Source organism: Fusarium proliferatum, assembly GCF_900067095.1.
Source record: "Fusarium proliferatum ET1 genome assembly, contig: FPRO_scaffold018, whole genome shotgun sequence".
In the NCBI taxonomy this organism is placed as follows: Eukaryota; Fungi; Ascomycota; class Sordariomycetes; order Hypocreales; family Nectriaceae; genus Fusarium; species Fusarium proliferatum.
The window spans coordinates 71,824-91,938 of record NW_022194807.1 but is presented as its reverse complement, the minus strand read 5'-3'; the positions used below and the strand labels follow the sequence as shown (position 1 = coordinate 91,938).

The window sequence follows — 20,115 nt, the reverse complement described above, 5'->3', positions numbered from 1 at the left end:
TCCCCAGTCGAACTCCAAGCACTGCATGTGAGGGGAGAGTACGGCGCTTTCACTGAGATGGCAAAGAATGCGACCATACTGGTCAAACTGTTCAAAGCACCTCCGAGTTTCCAGATATTTGTAGGCTATGGCAAAACTCTTAAAGCCGTCCATGCACCCTCCTCAGGGTATCCGTTCTACTCAAGGGTTACGAAAAGTCAAATATCAAATTATTGCTTGGATTTGTGAGCAAACAGGTTTCTGTAGGCTCCACCATTACTAGCGACAAGGTCTTGAAACGAAACAACGTTATAGCAGTTATTCCCAGAAGCATGTGAAGATACAGGCTGTCATATCGTGCTTAAAGGGACATGTAAAATACCAGGCAACAGCTAACGACATTTACGTACTCGCCGCCCCGTTCAGTCCCTCCACTCGTCCCGCGGCTTTTAAGCATCAGTATCTAAAAAATAACACGCTAGTAATTATCAATAAAACCGCTTTCATAAACAATTGACACGTTTACCAATTTCACTGTAGGGTGAGTAAAAAATTATACACTCGTAGGTCAAAGCCACGCATATTCATTAGGACACGTAATCTAGAAAGAACCCATATGGAGTTCAGCCGTAAGGATAATTCAAGAGGCCCACTTAACGCGTCACGCTACGCGTCTTTATGGTATCAACATTACTTATATCAGAGATGACCATCTCATGCTCAAGCGAATCGGGATACCTAGCGCAAGAATGACGTCACAGTAGAAGCTGGGTACGTTATGAACGAAATGGTAAAAACAAAATACAAGAGAAAATTGAGACGACTTAATGATTCGTAAGGCAAAGAACGAGCGAATATGACTGTAAAATTATGCCTATACTTTTCGGAAGAACGTAAGAGGCGGCTCCAAAGCTAAGAGCAAGCATCTAAGGCATCCAGTTCGATTCGTTTGTGGCTGTTGATGTGGTGTTCGGGGTCAAGATGATGGGCATTACTCGACTAAGATTAGTTAAAACTGAGAAGTTGCAGTAATGAGCACATCGAGAATTGGCTGTACTCTCGTCCTGGCGACTAACATCCCAGTCAAAGAATGCTTGACGGTGACAACATTCTATCGCTAATCCCTGCCCCGGAAATGTAGGGAAAGGCTAACTGAGCTTGGTAACGACCTGGAAGATAATGGAATTGCTGCAAAGAGGTCCGAGGAGCAGCGTAGCATAAATTGGCTGCTTGTTCGTATTTATTCGTCTAACAGCATTTGCATTCTACGACCACCTTCCCCAACGCGACTGACTTTGAAAAACTTTCTATTTTGGGTACACTGGATTGGCGTGCAAAAGGAAAGTGAAATGAAGTAGTCGCACGGGTAGGGCCCTCACTCTGTGCCGATAGAGACCAAATGATGCAACCCGGTCCCGAATTCCCCTGGTGCAACGACATGGGCGCTTACAACCATCCTATTTCTTACGGCCATGCTTTTGCCGCGTCTTTTGGAAGGGCGCTAAGGTACCAAGTACAACTCCCTATTTGTGAAGCCCCTGAGTCCATCTAGCTGCCACCTAGCTGCTGAACATGGTCAAGATAACAGAGATTCAGCTTTCTGTGGAAGGACGATAAAAATTGGTTGTCTGACCTTGCATCAGTTACCATTGACTATAAGCGGCTAGCATACAGCATCCACTACGATGAGCGTGGTCTTGTTCTTCATCCGATAAAGATAGCTACCAGCTATCTTTAGTTTAAAGATAAAGCTAGATTGTGTCCCCATTTTCGCGCATGACGATTCTTCTGATAGGCTTTATTAAATATTAGATCCTAACTATAAATATAAGGCAGTCTCATTGCAGCTTTATATAATGAGTTCAATAGGTAATTAATTGAATTTGCTGTAGTCACTGTACCTAACGGTGCTATAACACACAATGCCAATTGACTTTTATCGCCGTAGACTTTTACCTTGCTCAGATCGAGTGTTCTTTATGGGAGAGGGTTTTCCTTCGAAGCATAAGTATGAAGGAGACTGGATCGAAGTGGAAGAATTAATCACGACGCTTGGTGGCGCATTTAGTGCTGAGAGGACGAATAACGTAACGGACATACTTTTGGTCGAACGTGAGGTAACTGCTACAACAAGACTTAGAGGAATTGTTGAAAGGGACCGACAATGGGCCAAAGATCGTGGACTTGAACTTCGCAATCCTAAATGGCTCGAGGAAATATATTGCCAGTATTGTTTCTTTTTTAAAGATGAACCACCGCTGGAGCCGAATGTTAGAAGCATAGTTTTGGAGGTAACAATAACCCCCTGGTTCTTCAAATTAGAGACCATATGAAAAATCATTAACTAATTGGAGCAGGAGCGCCGTTACACTGATGAAGACGGATATCTCATTGTAGCCCCGAGGGACACACTCGCATGCAGGTGTAAGCAATGCCACAACTAGTATTCTGTACCAGACCATTTTCTGACGGAATAGCAGTTCAAGTTATTGACAGGGCCATGGAGATACGACGTAGCTCTAGTGTTGTCTATGTCAAAGACAACAAAACCAAAGATATTGTGCCTATGGTGATAAGTCGTCAAGGACAACCGTATACTGATGAAATATTGGATTACATTCGTGTTCTCCAAACTATTGAGGTCAATGACAAAAAGAATCTTTACCGATGCCAATGGCTACGAGATTGCTTCTGTTATAATGGACACATTTGCGTTGTAGAAGAAAAACGGTTCGAAAGTCTGTCAACGGTACTGCAGGGCAGACCCCGCCTTAATCATAGGGAAATCCGGAATCTCGTCCGGCAGCTTTTTGAAAGTGTTGCCTGTGGGTAAAGAAACTTACCCTCTATTGCTAAAATACTGACAAAGCTTAGTCCTGCACAAGATTGGCATAGTACATACTACTCTGAGTCCGAGAAATATCTTGCTTCGTGCCGAGTCTCTTAGCAGCGAGATCAAGATCGCTTCGGCTTCAACCGGCAAAAATCATCAGGGGAGGAAACCTAGTTCCCAACTGAGTACCCAGATCCAGATAGTCGGCTTTCATTGTGCGATTTTTAAGAAAGTTGGTTATTACGAAGCACTTACTCCATACTGTTACACTGCCCCGGAAGTCTTCCAGGGTGAAGAATGGTCGTATGTTTGTGATATTTGGAGCATAGGATGCATGATATTTGTTCTGTTAACTGGCACTAATTTCATTCGGGAAACAGAAGAATGTGAAGTTCTGGACTCAATCTATCACCAAGCTCCGGATTCATTGGGTGAAAAATATTCACCAGCTGCCACAGACAGTTTTCAAAGTATTGAATGCTACAAGGTAAGTAATCACGATTTTTTTAATAGTTCATTGAAATTAACAAAATAGCATACCCTGAAGAGTATTGATTGCCCTACTGAGTGCAGCGACCTACTGGAACGAATTTTCACAGCTAGTGAAAAACGTATCACTGCAAACGAAGCGCTAAAGCATCCTTGGCTACGGTAAAGTGGAAATTCTCGGCAATAACAAGAGTTCCGTAGCGCGGTGCTTGTATATGAGACAGCAAGAGCTGAACAAGATAACTTGCTGTACGAGAATGTAAGATCTATCCAAGTTTAACAAAAACTTCTTCATAAGAGATATATTCAAAAGCTAGAGAGAATCATCTGGGACATCAAAGAGATATTCCGATGTCTTGTTTCTCATAATATTGTGAAAGAAGATATATATAAGGGGTAACTGAGTTTGCTGTTGATATGGACAGGCCGTATGTTGATTCGTAGTAGAAACAGTCTATAGGTTTACTGTGCATTACGCAAATGAATATTATGTTGTATTACTTACAACTAGATTTTAGAGTAGGTGATACTAGGGAGCATGTAGATTTAGAGGATAAAGGTATTTTGTTCTGCAAGAAAGGGAGTAAGCTGGGGAAACATGGAGATTCCCACCATTGCTCTGCTGAATATAGCCAGAGCTGGAAATTCTAGAGACAGCTGAGTTTGTTTCGTAGTATTGTATTGCACAACATACAGCTACCTCTTTGACATGTCTAGCGCTTATCACTATACCAGACAACGACTACGAGTATAAAGAAAAACCCCTTCCGTTATCAATAGACGAGAAGAGCTATGTCTTACTTTATCCTATCTATGAACCTAACCGAGAGCGCAACGGAAAACATACAAAGACAGGGATTCATTCAGATTATGTACTTGACTTGTACACAATTCTTTCCTTGCTCATCTCTGTGTATCTTCAGTTAGTGCTGATGCAAGAACTTTTCACAACATGATTCCATGCTTACGTGCTTCACATGACATCCTCTCAGTTTCCGACCTATACCACTAATCCTTTGCGTATAATAGACTCTTTCAGTAACTGTATATGACAATAATCAACTAACAGGAAGAGAAAGACCTCAGCGTCAAACTAATTTGGGGTAAGACCTAAGAAATGTTTATTTCAAGACATACAAAATAGGTCTAGGGCTTATTGTCAAATTCTCAATGTGGGCTCCAGCCATAGCTACTTTGTCTTTTCTTTTTCCCCAGCTCTACTCTTCTATAGTTTGTCCGATATTTTGATGCCTGTGCATCCGCTGGCTGCCGATTATTCTGCAAAACTCAACCAATGCAAGTAACTAGCAGACAGTACGGCAGTAGAAGTTCAGCCGTATCGAAGCAGGTTTCTGGCTGAGCCGAGCTTTAGCTATCATGACGCCTAGTATGACAGGGCACCCATAACTTCCTAGCTTTGTAGCAGTGATTCACAGGCGAGGCTTCGGTGATTTATTAGACACCCTTGGCTGCCAAAACATCTCTAGCGCCTTTAGAAGCTTTTCACTGCTGAGAATCGAATTGCTTTGGAGTGCAGTCGCTTTTAAATCGTGATCTTCATTTGAACTGCGATGCCTGCAGATGTAATCTGGTAATTGAAACTTGCATAAGTTTCGCGAAGCTGGAAAAGTCCTCATTGGTTTCTTGGGTGTGGCCATTTATAATGGTGGGATGTTGTAGGGCCAGACAATTGAATATTTGCCATCGGACGTCCCTTTTATGTTTTTACGCGGGCAACTTTCTTCAAAAAGCTTTAGGTAAGTATATATCTTATATTTGACATGTTACTCCTTATTTAGGCTTAGGTTAAGTCCTTTCTATGAATTAGCCCTTGGTCTTTATTATAGAAAACTATATAAATCCTCAATGCCTTTTGAAGTTTATTATTTTTATTTTGAATTGGGATATAATAGATAAAAGCTTGAAGGATTTCTTTTCTATGGCAGTTACTTTTATTAGCCATATAAAAAAACTAACCAAACTAACTGGAGAGATCTAATCCACTGCCTTTTAACTATAAACTTAAATCGTTAAGTAAGAATTTATCAGTCACCAGGCTGTCATTACTGCTATTGAATTGGTTGAGGGACTTTTATCAATAAAGATAGAAGGGCGATCGCTTTGTTATACATATGGCAGAGTGGTTTAGCGTCACAGGCTTTATATGTCTTGGCTAAAGAAGAAAATAGATCTTTATAATTGACTTCTCTTTTACAGCTCTTATCAGTAAAGCATATAGCAGCACATCTTATTGCTACATCATGTATGTTACATCTAAACAAACTAAAGTCTTTTTAGTCACATAATTATGCAACTTCTAATTCTTGCTCTTTCATTTTGGTTTAACTATTTCTCTCAATAGAGAATAGAAACTAACAGTAAAATAAGATAAAGAAAAAAAAAAAAAGCCTTCACTGGTAGTAGACAAGTTGATTCAGTCTAAGGTGCTTGCTATATAAATATAATTAGCTCCTTGCGATATCCTAAGTTGCAAGTTTGGTCTCAAAGCAGTGACCTTAAACTTTCTCCAACAACTGATAGAAGTTAGAAAAGAACGACAACAGGTGTGCATAAACAAAATGTCTGCAACAAACTTACAATACTGTTTTGCGTGTGACGGATTCTTCTCAAGATATTGACTAATGGCCGATCTCATACATGTCTTTGTATCGTGATCTATGGTCAGCTTTCCTGTCAATAACGGTGGTAAATCAGGGTCGTAGACTGGATTCCGGTCGCCCATGAGAATTACAATAACAACAGTATATCCTGCTTTCCAGGAGCTCAGCTCATTTCTAAGATGGTCGAAAAAGGGAGATAGAATGTATGATCTCGTGGTAAACCAAAATAACCGACTTTTGAAATATAAGCTATCCTTGGACTCCAGAAGTCGTTGTCGCCATTTGAAGCAAGAGTAGCCCTCAAAGATGCCACTATCTGCTGAGATGATATCGAGGTCCTTTGCCAGATACGTGTAGGGAGATAATGGTGCACGGAATAGTCCATCGCATGTGACTCTTACTTTGTCTCTGATGGTCCTACTCCCAGGTCCGTCTTCAATGGCAGAAAGCGGCAGGAGTATTGTAGCTTCGTGCTGCGAGTTATCTTGTCCTGTGGCCCAAGCAACTCTGTAGAACGTCCCGCGACTTTTGATGTAAAAGTCATGCTTACTATCAGGCACTCGAACTTTCAACTCTACGTATTGCTTCCCATTACGTTTGAGGGCGGCGTTTTCAATACTACTCGGACGCCAGAGACCATGGATTCCAGTCGCCCCAATGACTATAATGCTCAGGCCAAGCAATAAAGACGCAGTAGACTGTAAGAGATGAACCATGCCACCTAGGATGCCTATGATCCCAACAACGCCGTGGAATGTTCTCCGAACCCTTGTTTGCACGCGAATGCCAAGGTATAGGCTGACACATAATGCCACACTCATCTGCGAAGAAAAGGTCAATGCCTTAGATTCATTTCATCGGGCCCATACGACTTGCCATGAACCCCATTAGCCAGCCTATAAGTGTATTCCAAGACGCTGGGCGATTTGTATCAGCATTAACCCGTTTTGGAGAGCATAGGGCCATTTACTGAGACCTGAGGTGAGGAAAAGTGAAAGACCGACGTGGATTACAGTTTCAAGCAGGACGATCCATGCAAATAAGCTGTGTGCCCAAAGCACCTGCTGTCTACTGTGACGTAATACTTTGACCAGGATAATTTCGTGAGACCCAAACAAAAATAGAGGAAACAGGTTTGTGAGTGCCATTTTCCCGGAGCAGAGAATGACTCCACGGATTGGTTCATCAGCTCTGGAGGCGTGCCCGAGCGCAATAAGATTTTGAATTGTGATAAGAAGTGTTATGAGCGCTCTCGTGATGCGTGGGGGAGCGAAACCACTTTGATCAGAATCGTCAGCTTCCATCAAAGCCGTGTATGACTTCTTGACGCTGTATTCGATCATTTGAAAGAGGCCATTCGCCTTTTTCTGCTTCGCTCTTTGTATATTAATCCTGTCGACGAGTGCCAGACGCAACCTCGGCACCCGAGAGCAGAAAATCCAAACACAAAAGCTCACCAGATAGAAAAAAGATAATAAGAACTCCATGCAGAGAATTGTTCTGCTTGCGTCAGGGACTAATGTATATAAGAATGTCTATCAATCCCAGACGTTTTAGTGTAGGGCTCTTTTGGTATAACACAAGTCGAATAACGCTAAAGATAGGGTAATGTGGATGTTTAGAGGTTGCTGTATTTTGTACTTCTCTCAACTAAAGGCTCTATTTTTAGAGTGCCGTAGGCTTTCGGTTTCAGTTCTGGTACCGGTGAACTTGTGGCCTTTGTTTGGAAGTAGAGATGAATTTCCAAGCGATAGGCACTCTGGAACTTGGGGGCCATGGCCCTGTGAATTAATAAGTTCTTCCCATTCCGTATGTGCATAGATACTTGCAACACTGACGATAGTTTGTCTTTAAAGTCGAGGTTGGTATCTATGAAGTGTTGGGAGCCTAGAATTCCCAATCTATCTCATCTTTTCAATGTTCAGCGTCCAGGTAATCACAGAGATCATGCATGTTCTTGCTATCGCCGCCGGTTTTGCGGCCATTGTCCAGGCTCCCGCTGTCCGTGCCCAGTACACTCTGAGTGATAGATACGATTCATCCAACTTCTTCAACACTTTTGACTTCTTCAACGAGGAGGATCCCACTCACGGATTCGTCGAGTACGTTGACGCAGCCACTGCAAAGTCCCAAGGTCTCGTGGCGTATGTTGATAATGCCATATACATGGGGGTCGATTACAAAACTCAAAATCCTCAGAACGGTCGTAAATCTGTCCGCGTCCACTCTCAACAATCTTTCACTCACGGGCTGTTCATAGCCGATATTACTCATATGCCGGGAAGTATTCCGGGGGTATGGCCGGCGTTCTGGATGTTTGGGCCTAACTGGCCTACATCGGGAGAGATCGATATCGTGGAGGGCGTAAACACCCAAAGCCATAATGGTATATATCTGCATACAGGGCCAGGCTGTGTTTTCGCCAACCAGGGTGGCGACGAGAGTCATAACCAACAAGTTCAGGACTGTAGCGCACCAGGAGGTTGTGGTCAGATTATGACAGACAGCCAGAGCTATGGCGACGGCTTCAATGGTATTATCGGCGGCGTTTACGCGACTGAATGGACGGCTGAGTATATCGCTGTGTGGTTCTTCCGCCGTGATCGTATTCCCGGCGATATCCGATCCGGAGTTCCTGATCCTCTGTCTTGGGGTCCGGCTACGGCTAGGTTTAACGGCAGTGACAGCTGCCGCCTTGACGATCACTTCAAAGACCACCGTATCATCTTTGACATTACTTTCTGCGGCGATTGGGCTGGTTCTCCTGAAGTATGGTATTCAAATCCTCAGACAGCCGCTCTTGGCGACTGCAAAACTTACATCGCTTCCAATCCATCACACCTGCGGGAAGCGTACTGGCTCATTAACAGCGTCGATGTGTACCAACAAGGTGACCAATAATCTGTGTCTAGTATCTTCCCTTATTCCATCCTTTACTTACTTTTTTCTCTCTAGCCAAAGCTGCGAATGCTGCCAATATTGGCTATATTTAGGGTTTTTATATGTCGCGCCAAGCTCATCAAGGCACTGACATAGTACATGTGAAATTGACCAAAGCCACAGTTGAGAAATTGACTAGAGAGCAGGTTACATTTAATAGCCAAGTTAGCAATAGATTTCAGAACACAAACATAAGATGTACAATGTAACCTGCCGAGACTGTGAAATGGTCTGAGGTTTGTATTTTTTGCGCTTATCCATCATGAATTAGCGTGACTAACGAAGGCTAACTAGATAGAAACTAAAGTGTAAATTCCTCGCTTTTCAGCGTTCTCGCCTGTGACCAAGTCCTTCTCCAGGTGCTATGGAATACAGTACATAGGTAATATGATGTGTGGTTAGAAAAACCATGAACGTACGAGGCTTCACTCCTTTTTATTTTTATTTTTTATTTTTTTATTTTTGGTTTCCTCCAAGGCTTGAAAGTATCTGACGTGTAACAGATGGCTGGCCGAAAAATAGCAAGACAGGTTTCAATGCCATATGGCTGACAATAAGTCTTTCTAACCCGGCCCGATGGCCATCAGGCAACATCTGATAGCGAGCAGTCATGCGGATGTACCCCCAGGGATGAGGGCCTGAATTTTTGGACTGGATTTCGAGATAAACTTGATCACCCTGCTCGAAACACACGTGGGACGTGCTGACAATGGTAGCATCAATGCACCAGTTGGGGCACAGCAATGTAGTGATCTATTTGTGCTTATGTAGTCACATGTAAGACTTCCTAGGCGATAAATATAGCGAGGGCTGTTAAGCCTTGTTGCTCCAGTTCGACAGAACGAGAATTTGTTCCAGGCTTGTGACAGCACAGGAAAGCTGTTCTTGAAATCAATCCACGTCCACAGTATGCTGCGTTCACTTATCATAAAAGCCTTAGATTTCTCCATAGTATGCTTGTTCTAGAGCTAGAGCTAGCGACATGTGCTCAGATATTACTCGAACAATATGAAGTGGCCCTGGCGCAATTATCTAATCTTACTAGCTGCTGTAGCATCGGGCTGCAGCGTCGGTTTACTATTGCATGTTTTACTCAGTCAAAAAATAAGAACTCGCGGCATAGAAACGCTTCAAATTAATGCACCCACTATAGTGTCTCGCTTCGACCTGAGTGATGTTACAAACCGAGTACCGGAAGCTGCGTCCAAGATTGTAGAAGGAGGAAGCCGAATAGTGGAAGAGGTATCTTCTCAAGCTACTGCTATCTCAGAAGCTCTGGAGATCATACCAACACAAGTCACTCTTGGTATGGACCAAGTATGCTGGCATGCCTCCAAGGTCACATGCACACCCATATGGAAAGGCCCAGATGAATGGTTTCCCATTCCATTAGCACAGTTTTTCAAGCTCGACAATCATCCGGTGTATCTTGTACTCACAAAATGCAACATCAGAACAGCCACTGCTGTATCCTTAAGTTTCTACCTTGCCGTCATATCGGTCTTCATAAGTGGGCTAGTCGCGAGGTTGTGGCTGAGGCGTAGGAACAGCAGCGCAGGTCTAGAGAAGGAGAAAAAGCTGGAGAACCATTTGTTTCGCCACATGGGAATGATTGTTAGTGCAGTCGGATTTTGCATCGTCGTTCCGCTTATACTGAATATTCTGGTCCTGTATATCATCGATATGGTACTCGGAAAATTTACTTTCGGGGGGTTGACGAGAGTACCTGGAAACCTCTCCATGTTGTTTGTTATCTCGTTGTTTCTGGTTGTCACATCGTTAGTTTGTTTGGTTCTCTTCCATCGTGCGGCGACAAAGATTCCCCTGCCTCCGCCTCGCCCTTAAGGTTCGGTAGCTAGAATTGACTTTGACTTTGCTGCGAGGGATAGGGGAGCCCCAGGCGATATGACAGGCAAAGAATCAAGTAATCCTCATCAATAACCGCCTCCTCGACCGTCCCTTAGCAACTATGTCACTGCTACTTATTCTCGACTGTATCACCTCCTTTGCAGTGGATCTTATACTTGACACTGTTTTGAGTAATGGGGTAAATTTTAGGATAGAGCACAGCGAGTGAAATAAGGTTGCGCACGTCTAACTTGGTATGCCAATCTCAGTGCATTCTTTCTTCTCTACGTAAGCTCTATGATGGTCCAGCCTGGCTCTAGCACTGTGCAACAGACGTCTAGCAGATCTTCAATGGTACTCATTGCTAATGGCCGCCCTGCACAGAGTCTAGATCCCAAAAGCGCGTCGTGAAGGGCTTTCTTACCTACCTTTTGGATCGAACTTGGTCCATTGGCGCCAATAACTGCACCATATATAATCTGGTTTTGCCTAGCCGAGTAGCTTGAGTCACAGAGTTCACGCTGCTGATGTGCTTCTTTCCCTCCCACTGCCTCAAGTAAGATTCGATTCAGCGCAATGCAGTGTGAGGCTAGACTGATATCGTCTTGGTCCAATGACGCGAGTTTCTGGTACTCCATCTGATCGACTTCGCATATGTTGGCTACAATTTCTGTGTCGCTCAGACCTAGAAGAGTTTTTGCAACAGAGTCATCGTATCGCTCAAGTAGAGTCAAGCTTAGGAGCTGGAGGCACAGGCAAAAGTGTCTGCGGACGTCTGTCGTCGATTCCTGTGATGCGTTAGTCGATATTGATCTGTACGAGCAAATAACTATCCACCGAACCATAAGGATTCTGCCTAGTTTCATCCACTCAGATAGCAAGTGCACAGCCTGGTAATTGATGGTCGCGTGTGCGGATGCAGCGACTTGCATGCGAGCAGCCGAACCGCTGGGTTTCATAATGTGGCTATGGCCTCGTAAAGTTCCCAACTAGAAGAACCAATTGTTCAATTGAGATTATAGAGCCTAAGCCGTGTCAGTCCCTACCAAAGAGTGAGTAAACAAGTCGAAATCTGCGGAAGGACTGTAGACTGCGTGTAACCGGATTCAAAATTACGAAGAAAGAGGTTGCGAAATCAGAAACTGGAATCAGATCTGAGCGCCCCTTCCACGTCCGGCCTGCATCTCATGTAATCCATCACGTCACACTAAGTTCTCTCAGGCACGAGTCTCAACTACAAATAACACATCTATTATACCGAAATCCCCCACCAATTGCTAGAGCGTAAAGCTGCTAATGGAAAACCTAGAATATGACTCATTTGACGGCCATTGCGTCACACAAATCCCGTAGCCATGCTATCTGACCATCAATCGTCTATGTTTAGTAGCAACTTGTTGATAACTGAATTTTGGAATTTAGTTACCACGTAGGTCAATACGCCATGCTCTCAAACAAATAACCATGAGCGGTACGTTTTGTTCTCGTCACCAAAAGATATCAAATATTCTTCTAGATTAGAGAACCTATGATACGATATTAATAATTCGACCTTTGATGTTTACCCTAGACTCAATTGATACTGTTGAGGTTCAACCAGTCAGAGACTTTGTCAGTGTCATCGATTATGAAAAAGTTTGAGCGGGCGAGAGGATAGCTGAGTGGGTTTGTTAATAATAAATTCGTATGTATGGAAGTGCCTTCGCCTTGCTTATTTGATCTGGTACTGTATTTTTGCGCGTCTACTCTTGTCTGCTTCCCTTTGACTGACGCAAGCCTTGGCTACATTAATTTCCTTCTAGACCCCACTGGCAAGAGCTCTTATGGCTCAAATCTTAGTGGCGTCACGATTGGTACAAAAGCAAGACTGTAATCCTGGACCATGATGGTGTTTTTCCAATGACTTGATTCAATAAGAGAGGAAATAGACTAGAGCATTAGAAGATGATCTATTATCACAAAGCTCTTATTTCGAAGTACTAAAGTAGGCTTTAGCTGAAAGGGAAGGTGCTAATATGGGGTCAGCGGCCTGTTTTGCAGACTCCAATCAAGTGATGGTCAGGAGCAACTCGATGACTAACCCAGGATCGATCGTTTTAGCCGCCCAACTGCGCAACTTACTTATCATAGTATGGCTCATAGAACTATTAAACCCCCCGTGGCGACACAAGAGGTGTTGGATTGAAGCAGAGTATGTATGCCTACTCCGTATTCGTCAAAGTATCTCGGATAATTTTGGCTTTCATTGTGCTATCATCGCCTTGTCTAGCTTCTTCTCCACCAAGCTCCTTACCAGGAGTGGGGCCAAGTGAAACAAGCGCCAGTCACAGTCTGGATCGCCGGCTCTCTACTGGCATAGGCAATTGGACGACGCCACGCGCTCCAGCGAGCATAAATTCCGCAACCACGGCAAATCAGGTTCCAGGAACGGGAGAAACAACTCATTCGTTCTCTATATCGAGCAAAATATTTTCAGACTCTACATTCACCTACGCAGATGAGCTATGGATCAGTAAAGTACGCCATGCTATAACAGTTGCAACATTAGTACCAACTGTCCAGACGTCCGACGGAGGGGTGACTGCGGGAGTAGAGGTTCGAGAATCTAGTAGTATGGGAACGCGGGGTGTGAGCACTCTTACAACTGATAAGATGAGGGTAAATTCTATAATGGAACAACTTTTTACACGAAAAGAGAATCCAGAGGCTTTGCCAACAACCAAACCCACTGAATCCAGAGTGATTATTTCTTCCACAGTCATCAGTACTCAGAAACAAACAGTTACGAGACCTTTATCCGGTCAGACGTCTCCGACAGGCTTGTTATGCGGAAACCCGACTGACTTGCCAGGCCGCAGTGATGCTGATCCTCAATTTGTAAAAACCTCTTCATTTGACTGGTGCTTCTTGCCGGCCGTTCAAGGCCTCATGCAGGCCGGTGATGAGTGTGTTATAGATGTAAAACGTAGCTCGGACGATGTCCTCTATGAGTACTCTATTTGCTGGGCAGAGGGTTGTGTAGGCGAGCCACAAGCCAAGCGAAAACCGCTTGGGGAAGATGGGCCGAGATGTGAGGATATCCTCTACGAAGACTGCTGGCAGGCATGCCGTAATAATGAGGGGATGGGGGGGCAAGTTCAAGCTGGTTGCCTTATTTACAAGGTACGGACAGGAGTTGGAAAAAGCCAGGGGTACTGATAAGACGGAGGTCGGCTTTCATCAAACAAACGAGATTGATTGCTGGGAATATTGTCAGACATTGCGTGTATTCGGTTCATTGATGTAAAATTGGTGTATTCTGTTATGTTCTGTCAAGAATCTATTCCCTGAGCGCGTCGCCATTTTGGCGCGTAATGTGAAGCATCCCTGCGTGCACGTGATACCCTAGCACCTATTCAACAAATATTGATTGTATAATGACACGTCCGGAGACATGTTGTGGTCCAGTCGAGTGTTCAAGAACCTGTGACTCAGAGACGTGGAGGCGTAGAATGTAACGGCATGACACTACTGGAAAAGATCTTCTCACATGTGTTTTTCAACTTTGTATCCATAGACGTTTAGAAATGAAGTCGGGCACCCCGATCATCGGTCAATGGCTCAATAGTCACAAGAAAGACTAGACGAAGTCACTATTGTTCTATATAGAATTATAGAAAGCTCAGTAAAGCTTTTGCCTTGTCCGAATTCTTCGTGGAGAACGTGGACTTCGTGGGCAAAGGTACAAGGCTTTGCGAACTGTACACTAGCATATTACATAGCTCTACACAATTACCTCTAACCATACTTTTCTGTATTGGACCAAGTATTAGAGGGCTGACTGCAACGAGCCAGGGTGTTCTGTAACCCAAAACGATGAATACGCTCAAAGCGACATCAACTAAATAGACAGACAACCGACCCTATCAATAGATATTGTATCTACTCCATCAAGAGTATCGAAATAGAGTCATGGTTAAGGTATGGAATATAAAGGACAGTAACGAACCATGCTCTGAAGGCGTTGTCATTTGGTGTCGCAAAATAATTGCTTTGTCTATTGATGGCACATTCAGAGCTGCCTTTTATAGCTAACGCACGTTCTGAGATGCTCCATGCCACGATAAATACGCTCCTTATCCGGTCTTAGCCCAACGACATCTCTGAAGTCCTCAACAATTATCGAAAATATTTGGCTATTGCCCTCCACGAAAGAAGATCACGTGTAGACATGCCCGAGCCAAGATCTCTTTGTTTACTGTGTCAAAGGCCTCGATCCAGCAAGCGTTGCCTACGTGATAGCGATTTCCTAGACAGACTGATTTGTTCCAGGTCCAGGACAAGGTGTGCGGGAATTAAGCTTTTACTCCATGACGAGCTAAGTAAGCCGGTCATCGATGATCACGGCAGTGCTATGCATTACCGAAGCAAGCGCTACGAGACGCCGGAATTGCCGACGGACATGTTGGCTAATCATACGAAGGGCAACATAGCCGAACTTGCGGGGGATTCTGTAGCTTGCGACTTCGCCTCTTGGATGGACTCAACGAATGATCGAGCTCCCATCGTGAATTTGGATTCAAAACCACGCAGAAAAAATCATGAGCACGCCTTAGCCTAAGCGTCTTCCAAGTGGTAATCAATTTATGTCCTAAAGAAAGTAACACAAAAATACGAAACCTTTTTATCTATCATTTAATGAAACCCGTGTATGTGAAAAGTACACCCTAGAGCTAAATTAGCTGAGTGGTCATCCAGAGTATGGGTCATAAGCTACAGGATGAAGGAAGGTGAAATTCAGTCCCGCTTTTCTGCGTCTTTCATTCATGTGACCAGGAAGATTGAAATCTCTATTGCTGGCCCGAGAATAGCGGTCCCCACATCCCCTTTTGTGGACGGTATAGCGTGAGTGGAGACTTGATGAGTTCACAAAACGTTCACCAACATCCACAAAGATATGAAGGACCTTCTCGAGGTAAGGCGCGTAATTTGCGTTAGCCATTGGTTACATTAACTTTAAATAGAAATTTTATTAGCAGGGATATTTTGTTGGAAGGCGCTTAGCACGGAATCCAGTACCCGTGAAATTCACGATGCAATCCTAGGCAGAGACTGTGGTTCACAGTATGCCTGACGTTCACTTACTTGATCAATTCAAAAGGACATAAGGAACGGAAACCATCAGGAGGAGGCTCCATGCAAAGTAGATAACGAAGTGGCAATGGCTCCACTATCCTATATGTTAGACAAGACGTGCTTTCTGATCAGCTATCTACCGTATCCCTAATTGCCCGCAGCTCTTACTACGGCATTATGATTCAGAAAGCAAGAGCAATACTTTTAAGAAAAACTCGCGATGACCGCCGACCGAGTTCGTGTCCAGAAATTCGGGTTGCAGCTGTTGTGAGCCCATTGAGTCATGAACATATGGAGGCCAGGGAAGAGTTATGCTGCATTCGACCTAACTATCTTCAACCCGATCATGCATCAATTTTAGAAAGCTATCCTAGACATAATAGCATGATACCTCCCCCGCTGTCCATTTCAAAGCTACAACCTGGGAAACAGGTCACAGATCTGGCGAATGGCCGACCTATTGCGGGCCGTCAAAGAAAAAGACTAATCAGCATCACACACGACATGCGTGACAATCGTTCACTCTGGACTCCAGATGAATCGCATGTAGCCCTATCGCTACAACCTCCAGATGAGAAAAACGTTGAGAGGATAGGAGACGCCGAGGACTTCGCCGAGAAGATTGCACAATTCTATACCTTCGATGTTGTGTCCGTCGCTAGCATAGACTCCAACCTACTAGAGAAGGCTCGACCAAACACTTTTGCAACCGTACTTGTGGCTTATACTGCCCCAGAAGTGAGTTTGCCGCGGCTGGTACCAACAGCGCTGTACCGAATACCTGTTGAGGAGGATGGGTGGATTCGCGATCCCGAAGCATTGCCATCCGAGTTCCAAAGTGGATATAGGCGCAGCTTCGATGGAAAATCGGTAAAATATGTATTCATGTGTTTCGCCAGGCACAGAGTTCAATATAGTGATCGGGAGTCTATCACGCTATTCGAGGATGCTGAGTGGCTAGCACAAACAGTCACATCCCGGCCATTTTGGATATGACTTAAGAGTACTATTGGTCTTTCAAGAATTGTGGAAGAGCCAGGGCTAGTAGAGGGTTATATTGAAAATTGATTCGGACTTATGAATCTCTTCGGTTCCTCATATCCTAGTGTTTTTGCTCATTCCTCTTATCACATGTGTCAGGAATAAATGCAAGATGAACTCTTGGGAAGCTAGTGTCTTAATGTCTGTTGCACTTTATCTCATTCTGCCTTCTGATACGGGTTGGTCAAGATCGGACCGATCACAGTGAAATTGCATAGAGCGGGGACTTGAGAGAGGTGCCGGATCAACGACAGACTGCGTTTATGGTAGCTAATCCGGCCAACATTAGCAGGCGGTGGAAACAACAAACCGACTGAATCTTGACTCAAATATCCGTGTCCGGACCAGGCCCGGCTCGGAGCTCCACCTTATCTGTATGAAGCATTGTTCCTGGACCGGCCGTGCTTACAAAAACACGTACCGGGGCGCGTTGCCAGCGCGATGTGCCCCACCGTCCCAGCAGAGTTCAATGAGCGTCTACAATCTCTATTTACCAATAACATTTAATCCAAACCTCTCTTTCAACAAAACTTCAGAATCATATCCGTACAAACTCTCAGAGTCTGTGATCAAGAAACACTGAAGTTACGTTACGAAACTTCTCGACCAGCTGTCATCTCACTGCCCTGTTGCAGTTACATAAGTTTACTCAAATTGAAGCTGATGCTACGACGAAGTTAATGGAGCTTTTAAGTAGTAAGATTTTCTCCTTTCCGAAGCAGTCGACGCCTCCGCGTTTTATGCCCGTCAGATCAACGTTCCGAATCATGCTGAGTGTGGTGATGCAAAGTCCTGAGCCCAATGCTTAATCGGAGGCAATTGAATACCTAGATCTCCAGTAAGAAAAGGCTAAATATACCATACTGTGGCTCTTGCCTATCTTATTGGTCTGTGTACATCATCACCGCACAAAAGGAGAATGTTTTCTTAAAAAGAATTTCGTGACTGGATCGGTCTATAATATTTGACAGCTGAGTGCTCGTTTTATTGTACAAGGATGGATAAAAGCTGCGTAGACATAAGCATCGGGCCGAGGCAACCCATCCGAGGGATGGACCAAAGCTGTGAGTAGCAAGATTAGGGTATGAGTTACAATTCATGACAGATGTTTCTCTTTTCGTGGTCCAGATTTAGACCAGTTTCAGCTGTATTGATGGTGAGCAAACGTCTCATTGTAGCCATATTTGGCGTACCAGAATTAGCTGCATGACGAGAGTGTATGGCGAAGTGGATAAGCCAGGTATTGCCATAAGTGATTCTCACTGGATCTTTAGCCACACAACATGTATTGAATTTAAAGTTTAGCTACTGAATGACACGTAATAGTCAACGCGAAGCGTCTGTTTTTGAGATAAACATGTAAATAAGCGAAGTTGGATCTTTTTCGCCACCAGAATTCTACTTTTGGATGAGGGTGTAAACCTTTCTGAGCGCCTGATGATCACGTCCTTGACTATAAAGATTCGCTAACCTAATCCAAAGCTTGTACTTGGCAAGCGACAATGGAAGTACAGGAAGACATACGTGATCTCATTGACCATATCCAGCTACTGCAGCAAAATGCGGGGCCTATGGAGCGTCAGATTATTCGAAGAACCACAGAAATACTAGAGCTTTGTGCAGCGGTCCAGCCTCAGGCTCGCATTGTAGATGTGCTCCGTGTCGAGATCGGCCAGCAGAAGTGTTGGGTCAAGGACTACCTAAAGCAACAGAGAGCCTGGCAAGAAATCACGTTCCTTCTTGATGGGCTCACAAATGCCTCAGAAGATCATGAAGCACTCCTCCTGAGATACTGCCAAGAGACCTTAGAGGGGGCTAGGGCCATAGCTTTCGGGCTAGGTATCTCCTTATCACCCCAAGCGTGGAAAGTCAGGCATCATAAGAAGCCTGTGGCTTGTGCAAACGGACGACGCAATACCAATGGCAAGGATATCGATTCTGCTCCAGGAACAACAATCCTTCCCATAGACCGTTCTTAGGAGATTCCAGAGTTCTCGAAAGACTCTACAATCGATCCTGGTATTACTAGTTTGTTTGGATGTGCGTTTATCAAGCTCCTCTGTATCAAATGAGCCCGTAACGCATTGATACGTGATTGGAACTATGCGATGCAGACCCAAAGAAGGAATGCCCTGACTCACGGGACATTCTCTCTACCATCATTTTTTGAACTTTTTAAACACATTGTGTCATCTCTTTGGCAAAGGCGGATAAGCAGTAGTGCATGACATGGTCTTGGTGGATTGCTTTTTTACACGACATCTGTTCTCGAGGGACGGGAAAGTCATGAACATGTATAATATAGTGCAGGTAGACGCATGACTGACATTCTTTGTGAAATGCCTTGACTCTTGAAACCTAATTGAGGATTAAAATTAGTGTCTGAGATAGTAAGATCGAAAAGGATGTTTTTACAATGCCATCCTAACATTGCGCCGGGCTCCCTGGCTCCCTTGCTCCAGTATAAGAATGTAGCAATCATCGAAGTGCATAAGCAGCTACACATGGCCACAAAAGCACGTATTGCCAAATACAATAATGCACATACCAACCAGAGGTAAAGGCTTTGAGCTTCTTCTCATTCAGATATGTTGCAGCGTAGTCGTCTACATCTCAGCATGTCTACGATTCTGGGCCCAATACGTTCACCGGAACAAGCAACTGGAGTATAATGTTACTGGAAAAAAGAAGCTATCATCTCATGATATACTGATGCTTGCATCTGTGGTATGTGCCTACTGTGACTTCCAGATCTTTCTGGTGGGACTCGTGTTATCCGAAGACACAGGAGCTCCGTGAATATGAGACACTCATCCAGTACTTACCGGCATTTAGCTTTTTTATACAGCCCAGGCTATCGTTATAGTCAGAGGCATCGTCGAGGGTGGTATCGGTCAACATGCAAGCCAAATCGGAAATACGGAGATTATTACAGGCTTTCAAATGTGGTACTTCGGTGAACTCATCAATGCCGTGCTTTCATGCCTTATCAAGACCTCTATAGTCTTATTCTTGCGAGAAGCATATATCGGTCGACGAAAAGCTACTGATCAGCGCAAAATCTCCTGGATGTTATACATTTGTTTTAGCGGCATCTGCGCAGTCTCAGTCGTGTTCTTATCGGCCAGCATCTTCCAATGCTCCCCTCCGAGCCATTACTGGAAACAATTTAAGGACCCAAAGAACGAAGGCGCTTGCTCGAAGAGCGTGGTACCAGCTACTGGTATTGCTCTTAGTATAGTTTCAGCC

General features: G+C 44.2%; 6 protein-coding genes across 6 annotated transcripts; 4 read left to right on the top strand and 2 right to left on the bottom strand.

Annotated features, from left to right (window-relative positions):
* Positions 1-1,958: 1,958 nt before the first annotated feature.
* FPRO_14880 (uncharacterized protein) lies at positions 1,959-3,467 on the top strand (the record flags this gene model as incomplete). Its single annotated transcript, XM_031224930.1, has 5 exons — positions 1,959-2,270; positions 2,337-2,403; positions 2,457-2,804; positions 2,854-3,299; positions 3,348-3,467. 5 exons carry the CDS (start codon positions 1,959-1,961, stop codon positions 3,465-3,467), a joined length of 1,293 nt encoding a protein of 430 aa, XP_031090140.1.
* A 2,336-nt stretch (positions 3,468-5,803) lies between these two features.
* On the bottom strand, positions 5,804-6,743 carry FPRO_14881 (uncharacterized protein; the record flags this gene model as incomplete). Its single annotated transcript, XM_031224929.1, has 2 exons — positions 5,804-5,835; positions 5,900-6,743. The coding sequence occupies 2 exons, from the start codon at positions 6,741-6,743 to the stop codon at positions 5,804-5,806; spliced, it is 876 nt and encodes a 291-aa protein (XP_031090139.1).
* Positions 6,744-7,839: 1,096 nt separating this feature from the next.
* FPRO_14882 (uncharacterized protein) lies at positions 7,840-8,823 on the top strand (the record flags this gene model as incomplete). The annotated part of the gene is made up of 1 exon (XM_031224928.1): positions 7,840-8,823. One exon carries the CDS (start codon positions 7,840-7,842, stop codon positions 8,821-8,823), a length of 984 nt encoding a protein of 327 aa, XP_031090138.1.
* Positions 8,824-11,074: 2,251 nt separating this feature from the next.
* FPRO_14883 (uncharacterized protein) lies at positions 11,075-11,669 on the bottom strand (the record flags this gene model as incomplete). The annotated part of the gene is made up of 3 exons (XM_031224927.1): positions 11,075-11,086; positions 11,139-11,498; positions 11,553-11,669. 3 exons carry the CDS (start codon positions 11,667-11,669, stop codon positions 11,075-11,077), a joined length of 489 nt encoding a protein of 162 aa, XP_031090137.1.
* Positions 11,670-16,329: 4,660 nt separating this feature from the next.
* FPRO_14884 (uncharacterized protein) lies at positions 16,330-16,821 on the top strand (the record flags this gene model as incomplete). Its single annotated transcript, XM_031224926.1, has 1 exon — positions 16,330-16,821. The coding sequence occupies one exon, from the start codon at positions 16,330-16,332 to the stop codon at positions 16,819-16,821; it is 492 nt and encodes a 163-aa protein (XP_031090136.1).
* A 1,547-nt stretch (positions 16,822-18,368) lies between these two features.
* Positions 18,369-18,845, top strand: FPRO_14885 (uncharacterized protein; the record flags this gene model as incomplete). Its single annotated transcript, XM_031224924.1, has 1 exon — positions 18,369-18,845. One exon carries the CDS (start codon positions 18,369-18,371, stop codon positions 18,843-18,845), a length of 477 nt encoding a protein of 158 aa, XP_031090135.1.
* Positions 18,846-20,115: the final 1,270 nt, after the last annotated feature.